A 21,845-nucleotide genomic window follows, 5' to 3' on the forward strand; every position below is an offset into this window, starting at 1 on the left:
ACGTCTCCTTACAAAAAGTTTGATGAAGTTCCATTCTTTTGACAGACGGCTGGCATCCCCAATCGGTTCTGGGAGCACGTCCAGATCCTGCGAAATGGGCAGAAGGGACCTGATGTTAAAAAGAAGGCCCATTCTACTTCCCGTAAGAGCAGAACATTTAAATGAGTTTCAGTCGTACCTAACACAGACCCTTGTCTAAGCACCGTTAGGTTATCCATTAGTTGAATGACCTGAATGTTTGAATAATATTTATTTATCCAGCTATTTGGTGCCTTTATCTTCCAACCCATATCATCAATCTATTTCCTAAACAAAAAATATCCAAGGTTTTGACGATGACCGTAACAGTGGCTTATCGCTCAAGAATAAGTAGAAGCTTGTACGATTACATGTAAGAGATTAGAGCACAAATAGATGCAAAGCTTGGGTTTCTAGTAACTTCTTAAATGCATGAGCCAGGTATGTGCCTGAGAGTCTGGATGGATTTTTATGACTTTGCAAATTGAGTTAAAATAAAATAATAAAACAGCCAAGAATTTTAAAAGCCACTTTGTTTCCGGGAACTAAGGAAACATATCCCATTAAAATGGTTCTGTATTTTTGAGTCATTGAATTTAGCATGTGCCAACTTAGTCATTTGTAAAAAGAGAACCAGCTTCCTGTGTATAGAAGTTGGACCTGTATGTTCGAGAAATAACAAAAACATATACTGCAGACAGATACAGAGATTCTGCATATTCCATAAAGCAAACAGCATTTCATTGACAGGGAAAAGTTATTAAGCTACACTTATGAACAGTGAAAGAAGGGATAAAATGCCAGAAATAATGCTACAAAAGTAATATTATCAGTAACAAATAATATCCATTGAAAAAGTACAGAATATATAATATAAAAATAATACAATAAATAATAATAAAGTAAACACTGTTTGAGACTTGTGTTGTACTAGAAAACGGGACATTGAGTTTCGAGTGAAAAAAATGTCAACTTTACAAATTGTATTTTCCTTTGGGGAATGTAATGATCGCCCTCAGCCTACACTAACAATTCCTTCACAGGGGAAATAAACAAGCATTTAGAGTTTGACAGTCAGATACAGTTGTTCAAACCCTTGGAATAACAAAGTGAATTAGCAAATATCAAATGTCTATGGGAAACACATGGCGTTTAATTAGTCTTGAAAGATAAATGCCAAAGGCCTCAAGGCGGAAAAAATGTTCTGGATTGCAATGCAGATTTTAGGCTTAAATGTAGAAGTGATCTAAAACAGGTTGGCCATGAAATCCCTGAGTGGAAATGTTTGTTTGAATTTCGGAAGGAGCCAACATACTTTTAGACCATCAAAGGTCAAGAGCCAAACTATTAGATAATTCATCCATTTTAGTTTGATTTTTTTTATTATAGTTGTAAAGAATATGAATAATTTGTTTGAATCAAATTCAAATAATGTATTTGTCTTAAAATGCCTTAAAAACAGGGGTTGAAAACAGAAATGGCAAATTGACAAACAAATACAACATACAAAATGTTTTTTTACAATTATGCCCCAAAATATGAAAGTCCTTATTGCAAGTCTAACATGATGGACAACTTCCGAGGCTCACGTGTTTAACATAACAATTAAAGCTGTTATACTAGGTTAGTATCAAGGTGAGAAACCTCACCAGAATGTCGTCTGGAGAGTAAAACAAGTCATTTCCAAATTGATTATATCAGTTTGATAAAGGTCATAATCTTGCAATCATCACTGAAACAAGAGAAAGAGCAAGTTCAACCATGGTTCTTTCGGCATCTTTTACGCGGTGTGAATGGCAGATACAGTGGGGCAAAAAAGTATTTAGTCAGCCACCAATTGTGCAAGTTCTCCCACTTAAAAAGATGAGAGAGGCCTGTCATTATCATCATAGGTATACCTCAGCTATGAGAGACAAATGAAAAAAAAAAATCCAGAAAATCACATTGTCTGATTTTTAAAGAATTTATTTGCAAATTATGGTGGAAAATAAGTATTTGGTCAATAACAAAAGGTCATCTCAATACTTTGTTACATGCCCTTTGTTGGCAATGACAGAGGTCAAACGTTTTCTGTAAGTCTTTACAAGGTTTTCACACACTGCTGCTGGTATTTTGGCCCATTCCTCCATGCAGATCTCCTCTAGAGCAGTGATGTTTTTGGGCCTTCGCTGGGCAACACGGACTTTCAACTCCCTCCAAAGATTTTCTATGGGGTTGAGATCTGGAGACTGGCTAGGCCAATCCAGGACCTTGAAATGCTTCTTACGAAGCCACTCCTTCGTTGCCCGGGCGGTGTGTTTGGGGTCATTGTCATGCTGAAAGACCCAGCCACGTTTCATCTTCAGTGCCCTTGCTGATGGAAGGAGGTTTTCACTCAAAATCTCACGATACATGGCCCCATTCATTCTTTCCGTCACACGGATCAGACGTCCTGGTCCCTTGGCAGTCACTGTAGGTATGGTGTTCTTTGGATGCAACTCAGCATTCTTTCTCCTCCAAACACGACGAGTTGAGTTTTTACCAAAAAGTTCTATTTTGGTTTCATCTGACCATATGACATTCTCCCAATCCTGTTCTGGATCATCCAAATGCTCTCTAGCAAACTTCAAACGGGCCCGGACATGCACTGGCTTTAGCAGGGGGACACGTCTGGCACTGCAGGATTTGAGTCCCTGGCGGCGTAGTGTGTTAGTGATGGTAGCCTTTGTTACTTTGGTCCCAGCTCTCTGGAGGTCATTCACTAGGTCCCCCCGTGTGGTTCTGGGATTTTTGTTCTCCGTTCTTGTGATCATTTTGACCCCACAGGGTGAGATCTTGCGTGGAGCCCCAGATCGAGGGAGATTATCAGTGGTCTTGTATGTATTCCATTTCCTAATAATTGCTCCCACAGTTGATTTCTTCACACCAAGCTGCTTACCTATTGCAGATTCAGACTTCCCAGCCTGGTGCAGGTCTACAATTGTGTTTCTGGTGTCCTTTGACAGCTCTTTGGTCTTGGCCATAGTGGAGTTTGGAGTGTGACTGTTTGAGGTTGTGGACAGGTGTCTTTTATACTGATAAGGAGTTCAAACAGGTGCCATTAATACAGGTAAACAGCCTCTTAAAGAAGAAGAAGTTACAGGTCTGTGACAGCCAGAAATCTTGCTGGTTTGTAGGTGACCAAATACTTATTTTCCACCATAATTTGCAAATAAATTCTTAAAAAATCAGACAATGTGATTTTCTGGATTTCTTTTTTCATTTTGTCTCTCATAGCTGAGGTATACCTATGATGAAAATTACAGGCCTCTCTCGTCTTTTTAAGTGGGAGAACTTGCACAATTGGTGGCTGACTAAATACTTTTTTGCCCCACTGTATGTCTGGAAGGTTTTGGTTAAAGAACTACAGAAAAACATCTCTGGAACTCAATCAGTCTCAGGGCTTCTCTTTCATCTTGGATGTGAGGTATATCATCCTCAGAGAATTAGCAATAAGGCCGGGCGCTAAGGGGGAGTGGATCGTCTTCTTCAAACCATTCGGTCTCTCGTCCAATCGCTCGCTCCATCTGCTCTCATTCAATCATTTTGCAGGCAGTCTTTCCTAAATAAACGATCCGTACAAAATGAGTGGACTAGAGTTGGACCAGTGGTAGACGCCACACGACTAGACATTTACATCAAGATTATGGGGCCATACAACTAAATAAAAAAAACACCACCTCGCATAAACTTCAAAGCAGAGGAAAAGAAGATAAAAGGGAATGATCAAAGCACAGACTTTCTCTTCTTTCTTGCATTTTGCTCTCATGTTACATTAGATAAAGAAAATATTGGGTCATTTTTAATGCAATGAAAGTTGTTTGTGTATACCACTTTCTTTAGTTTGAATGACATTGTAGATAAGCTCTGTAATGCTGTTTGAGGTGAACCGCTGAGCACAGAGAGTCTCTTTTGGAGTAAATCCCCTCTGAACTTCAACCAGAAGAATTCTCCCTTCTCTCCCCTCATAAGGAGTCGTGAAGTCTTCAACATTAAGAGTCTTCCACATGAAGAGTGAAAGATACCACACGGCCATGGATTATCCAACCATGGGATACAGCCTTCAGCATTTAACAGTTTGCGTTACGCAAGTTCCTTAAAAAACAGAGCACTATGAATAAATAAAGTAAAAATCCCTATCGCACCACTCATTGTTAAACAAACACACACAAGTTGCCAAATTCTCCACCTGCTGCACAAAGCCCACCAAACCCCAACCATCCAGGCTTTTCAGTGTCTCCTGCCCAGCCCTCGCCTATTTCTGTATCAGATAGAACCCTAATGGCAGCGGGGCAAAAAGTAATAAGTCCACCCCCCCACTCCCCGCTTCCTCCTCTCAAAAGACTTTCATCCCCCCCCCTTACTCCCCTCCTGCTAGAATCCTCTGGAAAGGATGTATCTGGTGCGAGGCACGCGAGCAGCGCCTGCCACGAGGGGTGGAGGCGTTGAGGCCGGTCTCCATCCATCTCCGCCCCCCTCCCCCCTCACTTCCCCTCCCCAACGTCCAGAGCATCCAGGCCAGGCTGACACCGGCCGGCACAGGGCTTGGAGGGGATCCAGCATGGAGGCCGATATGTTTCCTGGGGAGCATGGGGGGTTGTGGGGGTGAGATGGGGGGCCACGGAAGGAAACAGGAACACCCCTTCATCAGGGGACGCCAAGCATGATCCGCTGCATCTGTCGGCCGCCGTGGCCTCCGTGACAACTCTATGGGGTGTATGCGTGTGTGGATTACCCCCGCACCCTTTCTATTGACGGAGTCACATGGCTGCGATACTTTCGCCTGGAGTCACAGCAAAGTGGAGAAAAGGGAATGAGTGAGAGTAAGGGATGAAATGTATCCTGGTGATGATTACCCCAGGACCTCGCAGACCTTATCTTGAGCTGTGGGAAGAAAGGAATCCCACCACAGTTGTAGGACTTTCAGTTCTAGCTCTGAAGTAACAGGTAACAAAAAATATGACTTTTCAGCCCAGCCTTTTTTTCAAATTTCATATTTCATCATCATCCACTTATGCTACTTCAAGCTACAATTCATTTTGTGCTGATCTACTAATTCTTCTTCAATTTAAACCACTTAATTTGGAGGCTTTAGAGCATTTTTACTCAAGGGTAAGCAGTACTCATCCTGTTTGAGTCCAAGAAACTGAACCTTCCAGAAAATTCCCTACCAAACTTTTTGCCATTACTCTTTAGCTATTTAGGAGATACTTTTATCCCAAGCGACTTACAGATTTTAGATGCAGGTCATCAATGAGCAGGAAGGGGTTGGAATGGACATTGGGGATCGAACCCAGAACTTCACGGTTAGGGTAAAATACCCTAACCGCTAGACAATCCTGGCTCAAAATATTACAAAAACAATATAACTATATAAACTTTGTGTGACTTATCAGTGGTTTAGAAAAAATGTTGTGTGGAAGATCTGGCAAACTGTAGGTTATTATGGCTTATATGGTCTGCATACTGTACATCCTTATCATTGTGGATTGGGCCAACCTCTTCCTCCTAACGGTAATGGACAGTTTGGTGGCTACACAGGCAACCGCCACCATCTTAGTAGTCGATATTGTCAGAAAGCCTACCATGTCAAAAGAAGCCATGAGGTTCTGTAGACACCGCCCCAGCTCCCTGGCCCTCTTGGAGCCATCGGAGGTTACGCAGGCCGACCTGCATAAAGTCTCTGCAGGGAGAGAGAGAGAGAGAGAGAGACAAGGTTGAGTGCTAGCCTCCATGCAGCGCTAATCAGACATGACAGCAGCAAAGCTAAATGCTATCTCATTGGAATGCTCCCTGGTACTTACACACATTGAATAAACTAACCGAAAGAGAGTGAAAGAGTGGGGCAGATCAGAATTGTGAAATGGATCCACAGTGAGTATATTTAGACAGACCCAATATAATGGACACACGAGCAAATTAACAGACACACGCTTGGGCACACTTATTCCCACTCTGATGGATGTTGGAAGCGCTTTTCCACGTGAAATTTTCCATATGACGACAATGAATTCATTCTCACAGCGCCAGCTCTGGTCATTATCGCTCAGCACATGATGTCACCAAGGGCCAGGTGATTGTTGGTGCAGGTGTTTGGAAGAGGGACAAAACCCTGCACTGTGTTTATTTCCACTTCTCTGATTGTGATGGTCTAGGGTCTAAGGCCTCACTTGTTTGCCTTTGCGTTTCACAGCCTTCGCAGACTTAACCTAAACAACGCCATAAAGGAACCACAACAATGGTGGACAGCTTTGGCTTCAATGCAGTCTATTCAAACGTAGGTCAGGGCAGCTTCACAGAGACACGGCGATGTCTACAGTAGCCCCGCCACTCCCATCCCCCAACTACACACTACAGCTATGTGAGACCTCTCGTGACGTTAAGTGACCTGAACACTTCTATGCAATAACAGAAACAACGGTAAACACCATGCCATATTTCTTCTCTGTTTATTTTTAACTGTCAAGCGAATCTAAGCGGGAACATTCACGAGCCATCGGTAACTATGTTCTGCTTTGGCTCAAGGGTTGAATTCATGGCAAATTAAAGCACAATTTGGACTCACCTTGGTGTGTCCACAGCGAGGTGAGTCCAAATTGTAAACAAGTATAATGTGGGCTCAACACTGTGATTGTATGTTGTTTTGCGTTCCATCCATCACAAGTGGTTCCACAGAGTGCTTTCTAGCAGTGTTAATGTTGTAGAAGTAGTAGTTTTAGTACCCTTGCTCTGGTTAAAGCAAGGGTACTACTACTACTATGACCCTTGCTCTGGTAAGAGACAGGGTACTACTACTACTACTACATGAACATAAATGAGATTGTCTACCTTTGATGATGGACTCGGCCGCAGCCAGGTCTCTCTTGTAGGTCACCTGGAAGGCAGGGATCCAATCTCCTTAGATACAGTATAAGCGGTGGCACAGCCCAGGGCTACGTTTTTTATTACATTGTGAATCAATTATAACCTGCTCCCTCTTCTCTATTCCTGACTCGTCCTTCATTACCGTAAATATGCTACATCATTCATTTCTTTGATCCTTATCGCTAAAGCAGTGATGAGCACCCAGCTGGCCTGGCACCGTGGGGGCCCCACCCTCTGCCCCCTGGCCAGCTCACCTTCCACAGTGTTGGCGGGCCCTCGATGAGCTTGGCTTTGGTGCCGGTGTGCTGTAGGGCCAGGTGGAGACACTCGGTTCCAAAGTCAAAGTCGAACTCGCTGCACTGAGGAGACAGGAGACACATGTTAGGCTGTTACTGACGTGTGGGTGTGGGTCCCGGTGATGCCTTGTTATCTTCATCCATGTGAACAGTGGCCAGGGCGTATGACCCCCCCCCAGCCGAAAGGTAATGGGATCCAACCCTAAGGTCTGCAGACCCCATGCAGGCATCTCTGAGTATTACCTGCTCTGAAATCACGTGTAAATGAATGATTAAATAGTAAAACAAAACATAACAGGTCATGTCACGAATAGTGAAAAAGCACATTCCGCTGTAAACACTAGGCAGTGTCTCAATAAACTATTCCCCAACACGTTTTAACAACCACCGTTCATATTCAAAGCTTTTGTTTTGCATGATCTGCAGGATATTCAAGCTACGTTTAATCCTCCCCCCACCAAATTTGAACAGTCGCAACACCCCTAGCTCTCAAATAGAATAATAAGTCATTCTAAAAGGCATTGAGTATCCTTCCTTTGATTGCTTTTAATGGACCAGGCCATCCCTCCTCAATGGGAAGGCTCCCACCCAGCCCTAGCTGGTGGGCAGAAGTCCCTAAACGGTCGCTGTACATCACCTGTACCTCTGGATCTATGCCATGAGCTCATCAGGTGTGTGATACCTGCACGACACTACAAAGGCTACCCGAGATTACATCGGGCAACATTTTATCCAGCTATAAAAGACAGGGGTCTTTTTTCTTCTCTCTCGGCCCCTGGTACTGGGAAATAAGGGTTGTGGTCCTGGAGTAATTCAACCTTTTGAGTTTTCTCCCGGTACAAAGCCCCACACCGGGGACAGGATAAAGTATCTCCCCCCTATTGTCTTTTCAGCCCAGAGTTCTGCGCGGTGTCAATGGATGTCAAGCCGCTAATGCGCAAGTGCACTTGGAGATGATTGCATCACCATGTCCTACAGTGCTAACCTGAGAGAGCCGTGACACCTTCTCTTCTCCTGACCGCCTGGAGAGCAGGACAAAGGAGGAGAAAAGCAGGGAGGTTTTTCACACCGTTCCTAACTGTACCCACCACCCACCGGCACCACCACTCAAGTTCCACCAATTTGTCTTAATTTTCACAACCTGACTGGCCCCGATGGTGCGTTAGGAAATGTAGCTTGCTCTCGCCATATGCGGGGAAGCCAAAATCAACAGAATTCCAATGCAACTTTAAATGATTGTGTGCCATAGGTGAAGAAAATACTGCTGACAAATTCGGTGCCACCTGGGGGCATACTTTAGCTCTTAGCTAAAGGCTGCTGCAGTCTGTCGCCCCCACCCCCCATCCAAACACCACTTTCAGCTTCAGGGAGCCATTCTGCAGGACTCCAGGTTGGAATACCAAGGCGTTAGGTCTTCAGTGAAATAAGTGGGGGTTTCACGATCCACTGGCTTCATGATCAAATGTTAACGGCAAAGACTTTTCCATTCGTCAGGCATGAATGCCAAATCGGTCATGCTGCATATAACTCTGATGCAGGCACATTTCCGTGCCTGTGTTATTCTCCTAGCGATACCTTCAATGCTTTTGTACTTCGGCCCAACTCTTGCGCGTATGTTGCGTATTTTTTAGCACAGACAGACGTCACCATTCAGACTGCACACAGGGACATTTGGTAAGAAATGATGACCTGAATAGTGCTCACCAAAACAAACGTCAACTTCATGTCGTAAAGTTCTTAGTCCTAAAGAGGCAGCGTGATGCAGCCTCACTGACCAAACATAAATCTTATCAAAAAGTTTAGACATTTTTTTAACTATTTGGAATTGGAATTTGTGAAGAAGCAGCACAAGTGGATTGTGTTAATGTTTGCTTGTGATATAACTAATATATAAAGTCTCTGGTTATTCAACATCTGTAGTCCCCTGTCTTCCATCGCTAGCATTCAAGACAGATGTGACAACAAAGATGCATAACTCAGCAAAGTTTGTATTGTTTATATCTTTTCCTTGAAACATCATGGCTTGTTTGAACCCTGTTAGTCTTTCTAGTCCTCATGTGATTGCTGTTGTGGACACCTATAGCACCCTGAAATCACTGGCAGCCAACCTGAGCACGCTTGAAGAAAAGACTTTCTTTCTACTAACTGTTGCCAGTAAGGACAACTAGCAAATAACCCCCTGATGCCTTGATAATTTCAACAGGTTGAAAACATATCCAGGTGTTTCTGCATTTATGACCCATCTACAGAGCCTGGGATGAACATGAGCGTTCACAACAAAGGTCACAATGGGGCAGGTCATGATAAACATCCATTTTTTAGTCCTACTTTTTCAATTTAGGATTAAGGATTCATTTAGTTACCGATAATACAATTCATTTTGTAAGCTTATTTAAATATAACATTACCCATGTTTATCCGTTCAACGATGCACGCCAACAGTTTTGGTATAAAAAATAACCAAAAAGCACCATTTAACAGGGTCTGACCCTTTTGTGTGGATGTTCCTACCTTCTGATAGGCCTGGAGGATGACACAGTAGAGGAAGCCCTGTGGCATCTCACTGGCCCGGTACTTCCCCCTCTCCAGGGAGTGGTCCAGGTAGCCCTCAGAGGTGGTGGCAATCACCGTGGAAACCAGGGGACGGATGGCCCCCGATGCCTTAAAGAAATTAAGAGTGAAAGTAAGGGCTGTGACATTAGTGCAGATAGCGCAATACTTTGCTTATTGGAAGAAGAAATGACATCCTATACAGAGAAGTAGTACAAATATTGCTTTTATGGTGAAGTAGAGACAGCATTGTTATTTATCCTATCTGGAAGTTGTGCATAGTTTAAATATGAAAATACCAAAGGTGTATGCAATAAATAAAGTAGAACGGTATATTAAGATTAATTTTGCATATTCAGACAAAACTCAGCTAAATGATTTTGGTCGTATTGACCTGGCAAGGGTGTTTGATTATTCAGGGGTTCTTTGAGACTTAATCTTTGACCAGAGTAGCCTAGTCCCACTAAATCCTCCCTAACCACAACAGCTTTCGGAAACCACCCCTCCGTCCTTGGAAATCCTTTTGAGAAACAATATTTATGTGGTATAATCTTTCACCTGACTACGGAACGAGAAGTGTGTGCGTGTGTCAGCATGTGCATGTGAGAACATGTGTTCTTTGTGTTACACGTGTTGTTGAAATGAAAATGAATCTGCCCCACCGTTGCAGAGATACACATTCTATCATGTGTGAGGTTAAGCCGCATAATGAAGACCAGACCACATTGCTGGAAGAATTCCTTCAACACACATGCATACGCAGAGCGGTGAAGATCTAGCATAGATATAAACACACACACACACACACACACACACACACACACACACACACACACACCTTGTGTCAGTTAGGTTATGCTTTGATCCTAGTCTGTCTGACGTGTATATCCCATAACTGCTTCTATCGGAGGTCCTGAAGTCCTTACAAGTAATGATGAAACTAATGAGTGTTTTTTAATATCTTTTTTAAGTCTGTACTGTGATTGCACTGTTCATGCAATCACACAAACGTTTCTTACCAATTTGAGTACACAAAATGTATATACTAAAAGGTAATTAGGTAAGTATAAAAAAGCCACAGCATGAAAAACACAAGTTATGCAATGAATGCAGTTTCTGACTAAAACATAAGCAGCACACATAATAAGCAGTATTAACCAGTGTTTCACCACAGTGGGCGCTGTCCCTACTTTTGGACCTTAGTGTGTGGTTGCCTCTTAAAAAGGCGGTGTAGGAAAGTTGTAAAGAGGGAGAGCACAAAAATTATGAACTAATCAACTCAAAACAATTCCCTCCCACTATGATCTCTCCCTCGCTATGTTTCTCTGCCATTAAGAAGTGTTGCATATTACTCACCTTTGATTGACAGGCAAAATTGAATCTCCAGAAGAAATGCCCTGATTGGTGAGAAAATACCAGGAGTGGTCTGAAATCTAAATTGGCTCAGAAAGATGAAGGCAGGTGCAGCCAGGTGGAAACAGATCTTCTCACAGCGAATTTCCCTCACTAATGGCTGATGGATTAACGTGGCCTTTTTTAACAAATAACTTAAAATAAATAGCTCTTATATCAAACCTACAGCTTCCTTAATAAATATACTCGGTCTGAGTAAACAAACCCCGTTCTCATTTGCAGCCATGGCAATCTCCAACAGGAAGTCCTCCTCCACAAAGGGCCGCACGGCATCATGGATGATGACCACGTCTGGCGTTGCAGCGCTCTCGCCCGGGTCGAGGGCCCGCACGCCGTTGAATATGGACCTGTGGCGGGTGGCACCGCCACACACGACACGGACCTTTGTGTGCTGAAAGCGCTGGACGATGTCTCTCATCAGTGCGGTGCTTTCTTCTGCAACCACCACCACAATGTGTTGGATCCATGACAGCCTGTCAGAAAACAAGCATGTTATGCTCTCGTTGGTTAAGTGATTCCAGGATATGTGTTGATTTTCTGTCTTGCTAAAAGACTTAGGACATAAGTTGCTCAAAAGATTATTCTTTAAAAGAAAGAAAGTGGCACTTCAATTGTATTTACTGTTAAACTTAGTTAATGAATGAATTACAATCACTATAGTCAATCTAAGCACTGGGTGGTCTAAATCCGGGGCCACAGTAAAAAGGATGTATTTGACATATTTATATATATATATATATAGGCTATATTTATATTGCCTTCTTATTTCATGTTGTCGTGTATATGTTGCGTTATCCGTGACCAATGGCACACGTCTATGAGACGGAGTCGGACATACAACAGTGATATTGACGTTAGTTGACACACTGCGGATGGATAGAGCGGACGGTGGGATTAGGGAGAGTGTTGGTTTGGTGAAGCACTGCTGTAGTACGCTACTACTATGTCACTGTACAAAACGCTCCACTTATTGTTTAAGTTGTATGTCTGTCAAGACAAAATATTCGAAAGACGACACGTTTGGTGTTTGCCTACCTTTCAAAGGCTTGAATGGTGTAGCTTATGAGTGGTCTGTTAAGAAACATGTAGAATTGTTTCGGTGTCACGAGCCCGGTTCTCTCCCCGGTTCCCCCAGCTGGAAGAACCACGGAGACGGTGAAATGGACGCCTGACGTGGCTTTATGTCCGCCACCATGGTGAGACAAACACTCTGGCTGACCAGAGCGGTCCGGGTCACTACTTTGATTCATTACAAATCAAGACACATCTCTCAATGTTGTGTTTTTCGCGTCATGTCTCGACGACAAGCGTGTGTGTGGCGTGTGAGTGTGGGCGGAGACTCGGTGCCCAGCGCAGACTAGGATTGGTCGAAAAACAAGAAGCCGATGTGTCTTGTTCTCGCGGTATGTTGAAATATAATAATACATTCAAGCCAAATGTATGACTACAGGGCACATAGAACATCAGCGCTTTTTTAACATAATATAGTTTAACTTTTAATTTCCTGCTGAAATATATAGATCAGCCCTCAATGTGTCCGTGATCCCTGTCTGAATATTTATTTTTATTATTTTCAAGTAACTTACTGGAACAACACGTTTAAAACACGGTTAACTATAGAGGTGTCTTGTGGATACTATATTCCAGTGCCTCTCTGATTTATCCAAATGTATCCACTGATTTAATTCAAAATGATGGCTTGCAAGATTAATCCTTTTAGCAACATATAGTAAAAACACGAGAAGTAGTCATAGCCTACATTTCAACACCATTCAGTCAAAACAATGCAAGTGATTAAAAGTGAATATAAAGTATTTATTTCATAAGAAGACATAACAATAATATGCAATGCACTGCTCAGTCTTAGCTTATGTCACATTTATTACACCATGAATGAACCAAACGTTGCGTTAAAAAATATATTACATCATACATCTCATATTGTGAACTTTTAAAGTGATAATCTTTTGGAAGACCGATGTTGATTAAAAAAAAGAAGGCGTATTTACAATTATTCACACATTCTCCGCATCTTTCAGGGACGCATGGTTTAATGTCTTTTATATGGAGTGGGTGTGCCTATACACGTGGCTACACATCACCATCCAGATTTATAAAAAGATATACAATAACAAAGACTACATCTCAGGCACTGTTGGTCCAGAAAACCCTACAGATAGTACAGTCCAGTTTTTATCAGAGGCCGGGTCCATGTGTGCCCTTTAAGAGTGCTCCATCGTCATAGCAACCAGAAACTCCCATCCCAGGAATGCAGTCCCTGTCACCTCGAGATACAATCCAGAACCACCGATGTAAGGACTCGAGGATGCCAAACGGACTCCTCGTCACGTGTAAATAAGTCTCTTCGCCACCATAGCATGCTGCGAAACGGAGGCCCTTTGCATTCTGTCTAGGCTACATTGGGCCGGGGAGATAAGGGGTCAGGGTTCAGGGTTCGGGACTGGGCCAGTTCTCGTCAAAGCGGTTCTTCCCCAGCTTCCTCTTGCTCTTGGTCTTGTGCTTGTGGACCACCTGGGTCACCGCCGGCGACGCCAGCGCCACCTCCTCCATCTTGTTGCCGGACTCGTTGTGCTGCCGAGAGTACCGCTTGCACTTGCAGGCCGTCACCACGGTGATCTTGTAGGTGCGGGCACTGCCGTCCTGGCACTGCAGCTGGATGCGCTGTGTCCGCGTCTTGTCGTTGACGCAGCGCCAGTCCTGGCTGCTCCGCCGGCTCCAGAACTTCTTCCCGCGGCTGCCCCCGATCCAGTTGGGAAGCATGGGCGCCGGCAGGCACTCGCCGGCACACACCAGCTCCTTGATGGGCTTGATGCTGGTGCACTGGCCGTCCGAGATGTACTTGGTGGACCGCAGTTCCCTGCAGCCCATCTGCCCTCGCTCTGCTGGGGGAAACACACACACAAATATGGGAGGATGAGAAAGCGTTGCCCTGCAACAGAGACTTATAGGGTCCAGTTGGTGACAGCGTCAATGATAACTTTCCCAGACCGCCGGTGAGGTCTGTTGCCCTCTAATCTGTCAGTGTTAAGACACTCACAGGAAGTGTGTAGCAGGATGCTGTGTGTGTCTTGATCCCTCTGTGGTACACTGACTCTAACAAGCTTAAAGAGGAAATCTTGTGTATTCTTTTGATGCGCACTAGCATAGGATTATGTCTGTATAACCGGTAAGACTATCAACAAGTTTTATGCTGCAAGCTAAACTTTTTCACCCGCTCCTTGTGTCCTCTCCCATTCTCTGCTTCCTCCCCTCACCTCATCTGTACTCCTCCCTGCTCCTTACCCCTCTCCTGCTCCTTTTCTCCTTTCCTCTTTTTTCCTACTCTCCTCTTACCTGGTCCTTCTTTCCTCTCTTTTCCTTTCTTTTCTTCTCTCCTGTCCCATCCTATCCCCTCTTCTCCTGCCCTCCCCTCTCTTCTTCGCCTTCTCCTCCTCTCCTTTCCTTTCTCCTTCCTCTCCTCTCCTCTCTCACATTCTGCTTCACTCCTCCCCTCCATATGTCTCTCCTCTCCCCCTGTCTCCTCTAAGTTCCCTGCAACCTGATCCCTGGTCCATTCATACAGTTCCATACAAGTCAGCCACAAAGCACCCTGGCCTCTGTGAGCAGGATGGTTGAACGAACCCAGGAGGGTCCCCCCCCCCCCCCCCCCCCCCCCCCCCCCCCCCCCCCCACAACGGACCACAGAGAACTCCCCAGGCGGGAGACTGTAAGGTGGTCTGCAAAGGGTGTTGGGGTGGAAGGGAAGGGTTGAATGATGGGAAGTACTGTCTTCATACTCCTCTCAAACCACGATTTTATTTATGCTTTTGAGTTAGTGTGCATGTGTGCGTGTGCCGTGTGCGTGTGTGCTTTTGAGTTTGTGTGCGACAGTGTGTGTAAATAAGCTTCTTAGAAACACCGCAACATCCAGAGTGCCCGTTCATGGGAGGACACCTCCATTCACTGAGGTGACACTCGATAAGACCTCAAACAGCGGTCCGTTCAGATCTGAAACCTCCTCATCTCTACCGCCTTGTATGTACGCATGCCAACAAGCTGCGACATACATATCCACGTATTAGGCTCAATGACCCTTAGTAACCATTATCACAGTGAGGGTCCAATTAGGAATATAATTTCCTTGGGAATTTTAAAATAACATAACTCGAAAACATTTAGAATTACCTTGGCATTTGTTGGACAGTGCTTTTTATGTTGCATCGTTTAGTTCGATTAAGTTGTATTTAAACACTTTGGGGGTATTTTCTGCGTGCCTACTCACCATTTCTCTCGTGTGCCGTGCTGTCACCTGCGCCCCGTCCTCCGTTTCTTGCTCGGTTCAACGAGACGTTACCGACTGCATCTTGCACCGGCGTGCTCTCGTGCGTGTATAGGATTTCCGTGGCGTCGTTCTTGAAAGCTTGGCAATTCTTCAAAAGGATGCATAGCAGGAATAAGAAGTTGCACGACTCGTACGACCTCAAGTACATGGTGGCTTCGGGGTGTCTGTGCGAAAGGAGAGAGTGGGTCCCGTGTCAGGTGAAGTGATGCTGCGCGCTTTGGAGTCGATCAACTGGTCCAATAGCTGCTCTTTGGCTCTTCTTATAGCCTGTCCTCCTCCTGCTCTGGCACGCGGCTCAGGTGGGTCTCTTGAGGAATCTCTGGTTGGGTCGCACCTCATTGCAGTGAAAAAAATATCCCGCCCATCATTTCTGGAAACGTTGCAGACCCCTCCCTGTTGATGGGATTAAGGGGCTGCCGGAGAAGGTGGTCGGGTCGTCGTGGGAAAGTGTGACTCAATCAGGTTTGAATAACGCGCAGGAGTTTCGGCAATTGAATTATGCAGTATCCAGTTGCTCTGCCTCTGACACTTGAAAGATCCGTCTGAATCTTAATACATGCCATTATGACTGAGTTTTTAGCTTGCACCTTTGATAATTCAATTGTTGAAATCTCTTATTTTACGATAATATGCATTAAGCAAGATGAATAAACCAACACATCAAGGAATTCATTGTCTATTTATTCAGAACAATAACAAATAAATAAATGACGGACTCTTCTCTCGACCAAAAATATCAATTATCAGAGCATTCTTTTCATTGCTTAAAATCTAAAATGTCCCTGAGGTTGACCATCTTGTTCTTTTTGGCTCATTTTAGCCAGAACTGTATAAAAAAAACATGTACATCTATATCAATACAAAACTCCCCAATAATGAAGCCGTTCAATAAAGATAAATAATGCTTGTCAGTAAAACTTATATTTTTACTGACAAGCTATTTTTATTCGGTATCTCACCATGGCAACCAGCCATATGGTTATGATGAATGTCCTCCCTGGAGAAGTTCCCGTTCAGTTTCCCTGACGTCAGGACCATCGTGTTGCCAAACATGTCAAACATTTAGGGGGGTTTTGGTCAGGAGTTATTCTTTCTTACAAGCAGAATCGAGCTAGACTTGCGACCAACCAGCACATTTTTTGGTTTGAATCCCTCTTGAGTGACCACAGGATCTCTTCAACAACAACATGAACCATCTCCTCCTTCCATGCGAAGCATTAAAAAATCCTTCTGTTTTGTCAGACATCTCCTGACACTAGGGACACATTTAAACAAAGGTCCATAAATCGATCTCTTCAATCAGTAACGTTGGCTTGCTTTTTAGCATGTTTGGAGCATCACTTCAGAAATATACGTTTGTAACCAAAACACGTGCATTGGAGCAACCAACCAGCCATCTTCTGGATTTCCCTCCAGGAGATAACTGAGATGTACAAACACCCTCTGCCTTCAGAAAAGCACTGGTTGGTGGTGTTCCCAGTCGACGGCAATGTTCTCCATCGTATTCTGACTTGTCAGCCCACTTGTTACATTCAATGGAGGGAGGACATCGGATTAGGTCCTGTGTGTGTGTGTGTGTGTGTTTGTGTGTGTGTGTGTGTGTGTGTGTGTGTGTGTGTGTGTGTGTGTGTGTGTGTGTGTGTGTGTGTGTGTGTGTGTGTAACTCACACCCAGTGTCTGTCACTCACCCTCGCGCCCAAACCTCTGGGTGCTGTCAGCCCTCAGAGGTCTAATCACCCGGGTCCTAGACTAACTGGAGTCTTTGTGTGTGCTCTGTACAAAACAAGGGGAGATATAATTACTCTTGTGGGGAACATTCATCTCAGCCCTTGTCTCCTCGCTGATTTAAAGAGGTGATTCGCACATCATTATGCATTGAGGGTAAGGAGATCCCCATATCGCTATACCTGCTCTGCTATATGATGGCTGTAAGACAGCGGTAAACAGCATGATGTAGAGCTAGCCATCTTTTCCAGTGCAAGAATATTTTACATTCTGAGAGAATGAGGACTTTTGGAACATCCTTTAAACCACACGGTCGCTCTCTCGTCATCACCATTTTAATGTAATATTACGATGATCAAAAGACGGATTATAACAACTACAAAGAGATTGGTGTTTGTTATTCAAGCTAATATTCAGCTATATCTGAAATACTGAAATAGTTTGAGCCCACTGTGTACATCAGATTTACTTTCTATATCATGTACGACAAACAGCTGTTACAGCTAACAACATCAAAGCATGTTTCAGCAAGAAAAAGCTAAATGGCACCATAATGGCAATCATTACTCTTAATAATCAAAGCCATGATTTCTAAAGAAAATGACTATTATTCGAATGATTGATGTCAAGCAATAGGCCCATCAAAGAAAGCTTCGGTAACAGGCATCTCTGGCCTGAATGCATTTCAATAGGTAAACCCCATATCGTGTATTGTTTACACTGCGGTGCTGGTATTGTTCGTTTGTCTTTACGTTTCCTTTAAGACTGGAGCTTCGCAAAGCCCACTTCCTCGCGTAAATGAAAGACAACATTTGCATTGCCCTCTTCCAGTTGGACTAGCGCATCGACGCCTTTAGAAGCACTTTGTGAAACCGAGTGAAATGAAAGCAATAAAGAATAAGTGAATACGATAGGTGTGTTGTGTTCATGCCATGTAAAGGAGCGGAAACTTGAACCGCCTGACTTGTTTTGTGTCCAGACTGAGTGGCGATGAGGAGCGAGTGAGGAGTGCTTCACCTTGGACCCCTCCCATTGGATATGAAAGGTGCGCTTGGTTAATAGGGTGGCCTTTTGATGGGCGCCGTCCCATTGCCCTGGAGACCAGGAAGCGCGCCCTCCTGGAGTTGGTAGCGGTATAAGAGGGGAGGGGGTGTTATGAGTATGACAAAAGAAATGCGCAACAGCTGGAGCAAAGCCAAGAAAGAAAGGTCATACCTGAATAGAAGTGGCAAGGTAACCAACAGGGAAAACTATTCTTTGGAATGTAGACAATTGATGTGGGCTGTGTTCCTCTTATAATTATTCGAATATTATGGTCAACGTGAAATAAACCAGTGTGTCTTGTGTGGTTTATCAAAGTCTAGTGAAAAGGCGCCCTCTTGTGGTAAGATGCCATTACTGCCGTGCATTTGTATTACACAGAAGTTACGGAACATAACTCCTAAAAATATGAAATAACGTCAAATAACTACTGAAATATAAATAAGAAAAATTCTGGTTTGATTTTTATCTATAATTGATAAAATATGTTTTTTTTTTGTTATCATACAAATCAGAATGAAGCGTTTACTGGCTTCAGTGCGTCTGTTGATCAATTCGCGTGAAACGACGGCTTCTTGTGGTATGTTGCTATCACTGCAGGTCAATTTGAATTGAACAGAAGATGAGGAAAAAGCAAAAAAATATACCAATACCAAAGATATACCAAAAGAAAAAAAATAGGTGTTCTTGGCAACAGGTGGTGTGGTCATATCAACAGGTTGCTGAGAGAAAACTTTTAAAAAACAATTTAAATAGAAATATGATAATATCACAAAATATCAGATATCTCCCACACAACATCAAATATTGTTTATGATCAGTTAATGGCTTAGTTTTGTGGTTATTTATTGCTGTTTAAGATAGACTATAAAGCCTATCATAATTGACAGGATAGTAATTTCAGTTTTTCAGCTTTGTAAAACTTTTCAAATAATATAGGAGGGCAATTTAGTTTCTTCTTGTATGATCTTTATAAAGAGATGTCTGCATATGAATGCATAATATGTTAGACTGACATCGCCAAACGAAATGCAAACTGCAATTGTCGGTTTCTGTTAATTTTAGATTTCAGAAAAGGCAGAAAGCGTCTCTCTGGCTCAAAAGTAAGAAATCCTCCAACTAGCACACTGCATTGCCCTCGCTGCACCTGTTTCCGTTTGGAGGGGGAACGACCCATTAGAGCGAGCAAACTTTGTGTGAACATATCCCTGTGATACGTTGACTAGTTTAGACTTCTGCTCTCAATTTCATTTGTATATTACTGTACAGCATGAAGACATTTGCTAATTACAGTAGCTGAGCATATCAACTTAACCTTTTTCTCCCCAGTTGAAATAAGTGTTTATCTAGGCCTACTTTAGCATAACAGCACTTGGGTTAGTAAACAAATCACAAAAACCAACATGAATTTGAAAGTTTTATTCATGAAAAAATATGAACTATTTACAAAAATGAAACGTGTAGGGTGCGTTTGCTAGAGTCAAAATAGTCCCAGCTCATTTTGAGCATTTACTGTCTCCTGGTAGCCACGGTACTGCCCATCTTGTGCTGGGTAATTAGCTCTGATAGCCTGGACAACACAGGAAGCCGACATTTTGTAACAAAGAAAGAGACCAACATTAGCAAAGCAAGATAAATTATGCCTTGAGTAGCCTTTAAAACATTACACAGGCTTCAAGCTAATGTAACCTACATTGTCACGTTCCCCGGGACTCAAAAGTATTGTAGCCAATGTGTAAAAAAATCCAACACTCTATGCTCTGATGTCTGTTTCTCCTGGCAGGCTTTGGCTGGCGTTTCCAGTTCACTTTCTGGGTCCAGAAATATGTATCCAATACCCAACTGTTCAGATGAGGCTTAAAGCCTGGGTGAGAGGTTACACACATGGCCCCGTCCTCGCCAGATTCAGCCATTTATTCTAGAAGAAACTGGCATCGCTGAATTTTGCTGCAGCACAGGGACTGTGCTGTGTGTAAAAGACGACACGGCAAACAGAACCAACCAGCGCGCTCCGACTCCTCGTTCTCGGCAACAGGCAAGGCTTGTTCAGCTGCAGCCGCAGCAACCTCCTCCTTTATTTGTGTCAATTCTTCCTGGCTGTATTATGGCTCGTACAAATAGCACAGAATGTCCGAATCCAACAATAGATTTTCAAAATCCCCTTTGGCTGTTTCACATTGCAAATTTGTTCTGTAGCTAAGCGGTGAAGAAGCAGGGCGGACATTGTGTTTACATCTCAAACGAGCTCCCGCCCCCCCTCATTCCTTATCGGTGGGCTCACAAATTTGCAAAGTTTTACTGAGATGACGTCAAACGCGTCATTTTACGTCATCTCAGGAGAGAATTAGATCAGGAAAGCTGGGCCAAGGGTAGACTGGGTTAGACTGAGGGAAAAAAAACTTTTTTTTCACATTACAATAGCGATTTTATATTGATAGAACGCAGGTTCTGAATCTGTGAAGTATCCCTTTAATACTGTCACAATAGCAGAATAAACAGACCGTTCTAGATCAGCAGCAGCCGTCTTTGTTATCCTTGAAAATTATTGAAATAAACCACCATTTTTTTTTTCTTTCCATTCTAAACCTCAGAACATCTGTCTGCAAAAGGATTTTTGAAATATGATTAACACCTTAGCTCCCATTGAAAATGCAAATGCAAATCTCTATTATATTAGGCAGGGCCGGTGCTAGGCATTGGCGAACTAGGCGGTCACCTATAGGGCGGCAAATGCGTTGGGGGCGACAAAGCGTTGGGGGCGCCCCCCTGGTGGCGGCAATAATTAATTAATTAATTTTAATGCGAAATAAAACATGCTGTCCAAACACGTTTCGAAATGGAACGGAGAATGGGGGGAACAACAGCTATTGATTGTTCTTGAAACCATCATTGTTCTTGAAACCATCACCCCCCCCCCCCCCCCCCTCTGAAATGTTGCCTAGGTCGTCATATTATATAGCCTAGTGCCGGGCCTGATATTAGGCCAAGTCAAGTAGCTGCCATGTTACTTTCCACTATCCTTTCCTGTTAATATTTAAATTAATTATTATTTATTAAAATTAACATAGTCTTTAAGCTCAACCTCCCGACCTGGTTATGGTCCCTCCTCACTTCCTTGTGCGTTGAGGCCCTCCAGACTTGGCCTCTTTAGGTGGGTCTGCCAAGTCAGTGACTCCATCTGAGGCACGTACCACTAGGGTGGCAAAATTCCGGGAATTTTCAGAGTTGGAAACTTTCCATGGGAATTAACGGGAATTGATGGGAATTAACGGGAATTTATGGGAATAAACGGAAATAAACCGAGAATTTACAAAATTAAAGGTTGGCTCTTAACAGGGGACTTAAATATATAGTTGGAAAATATATTTTAGCATAATCTTGACTAACACAAACAGATTTGATGCAATTAAACTTGAATATCTATGCTATTCCTCAATCACGCTACCACATTTCTTACTGCAGGGCTATTGAGACTATGCCCCCTAAATGCACTGTGCATTCCTCCATCAAATGTGCACTGATGACTTCTAGAACCCTGGACCACACTTTTGAGCCCAGAGCATTTTTAACTCAATATT

At 43.4% G+C, this 21,845-nt stretch overlaps 2 protein-coding genes across 2 annotated transcripts in view; both read right to left on the bottom strand.

Moving 5' to 3' along the window:
- The window catches only part of crppa (CDP-L-ribitol pyrophosphorylase A), a gene marked incomplete at its 5' end in the record, with an annotated part of 32,905 nt that extends 20,496 nt beyond the window's left edge, over positions 1–12,409 (bottom strand). The window contains 7 exons of the mRNA XM_079740823.1: positions 13–87; positions 5,622–5,719; positions 6,865–6,910; positions 7,155–7,259; positions 9,708–9,857; positions 11,365–11,632; positions 12,195–12,409. Coding sequence (XP_079596949.1) covers positions 13–87; positions 5,622–5,719; positions 6,865–6,910; positions 7,155–7,259; positions 9,708–9,857; positions 11,365–11,632; positions 12,195–12,409 — 957 coding nt within the window. The remainder of the gene's footprint in view (positions 1–12; positions 88–5,621; positions 5,720–6,864; positions 6,911–7,154; positions 7,260–9,707; positions 9,858–11,364; positions 11,633–12,194) is intronic.
- A 1,198-nt stretch (positions 12,410–13,607) lies between these two features.
- On the bottom strand, positions 13,608–15,649 carry sostdc1a (sclerostin domain containing 1a; the record flags this gene model as incomplete). The annotated part of the gene is made up of 2 exons (XM_079733905.1): positions 13,608–14,062; positions 15,442–15,649. 2 exons carry the CDS (start codon positions 15,647–15,649, stop codon positions 13,608–13,610), a joined length of 663 nt encoding a protein of 220 aa, XP_079590031.1.
- Between the last annotated feature and the right edge of the window lie 6,196 nt (positions 15,650–21,845).

This window comes from Pollachius pollachius (genome assembly GCF_949987615.1).
Source record: "Pollachius pollachius genome assembly, chromosome: 1".
In the NCBI taxonomy this organism is placed as follows: domain Eukaryota; kingdom Metazoa; phylum Chordata; class Actinopteri; order Gadiformes; family Gadidae; genus Pollachius; species Pollachius pollachius.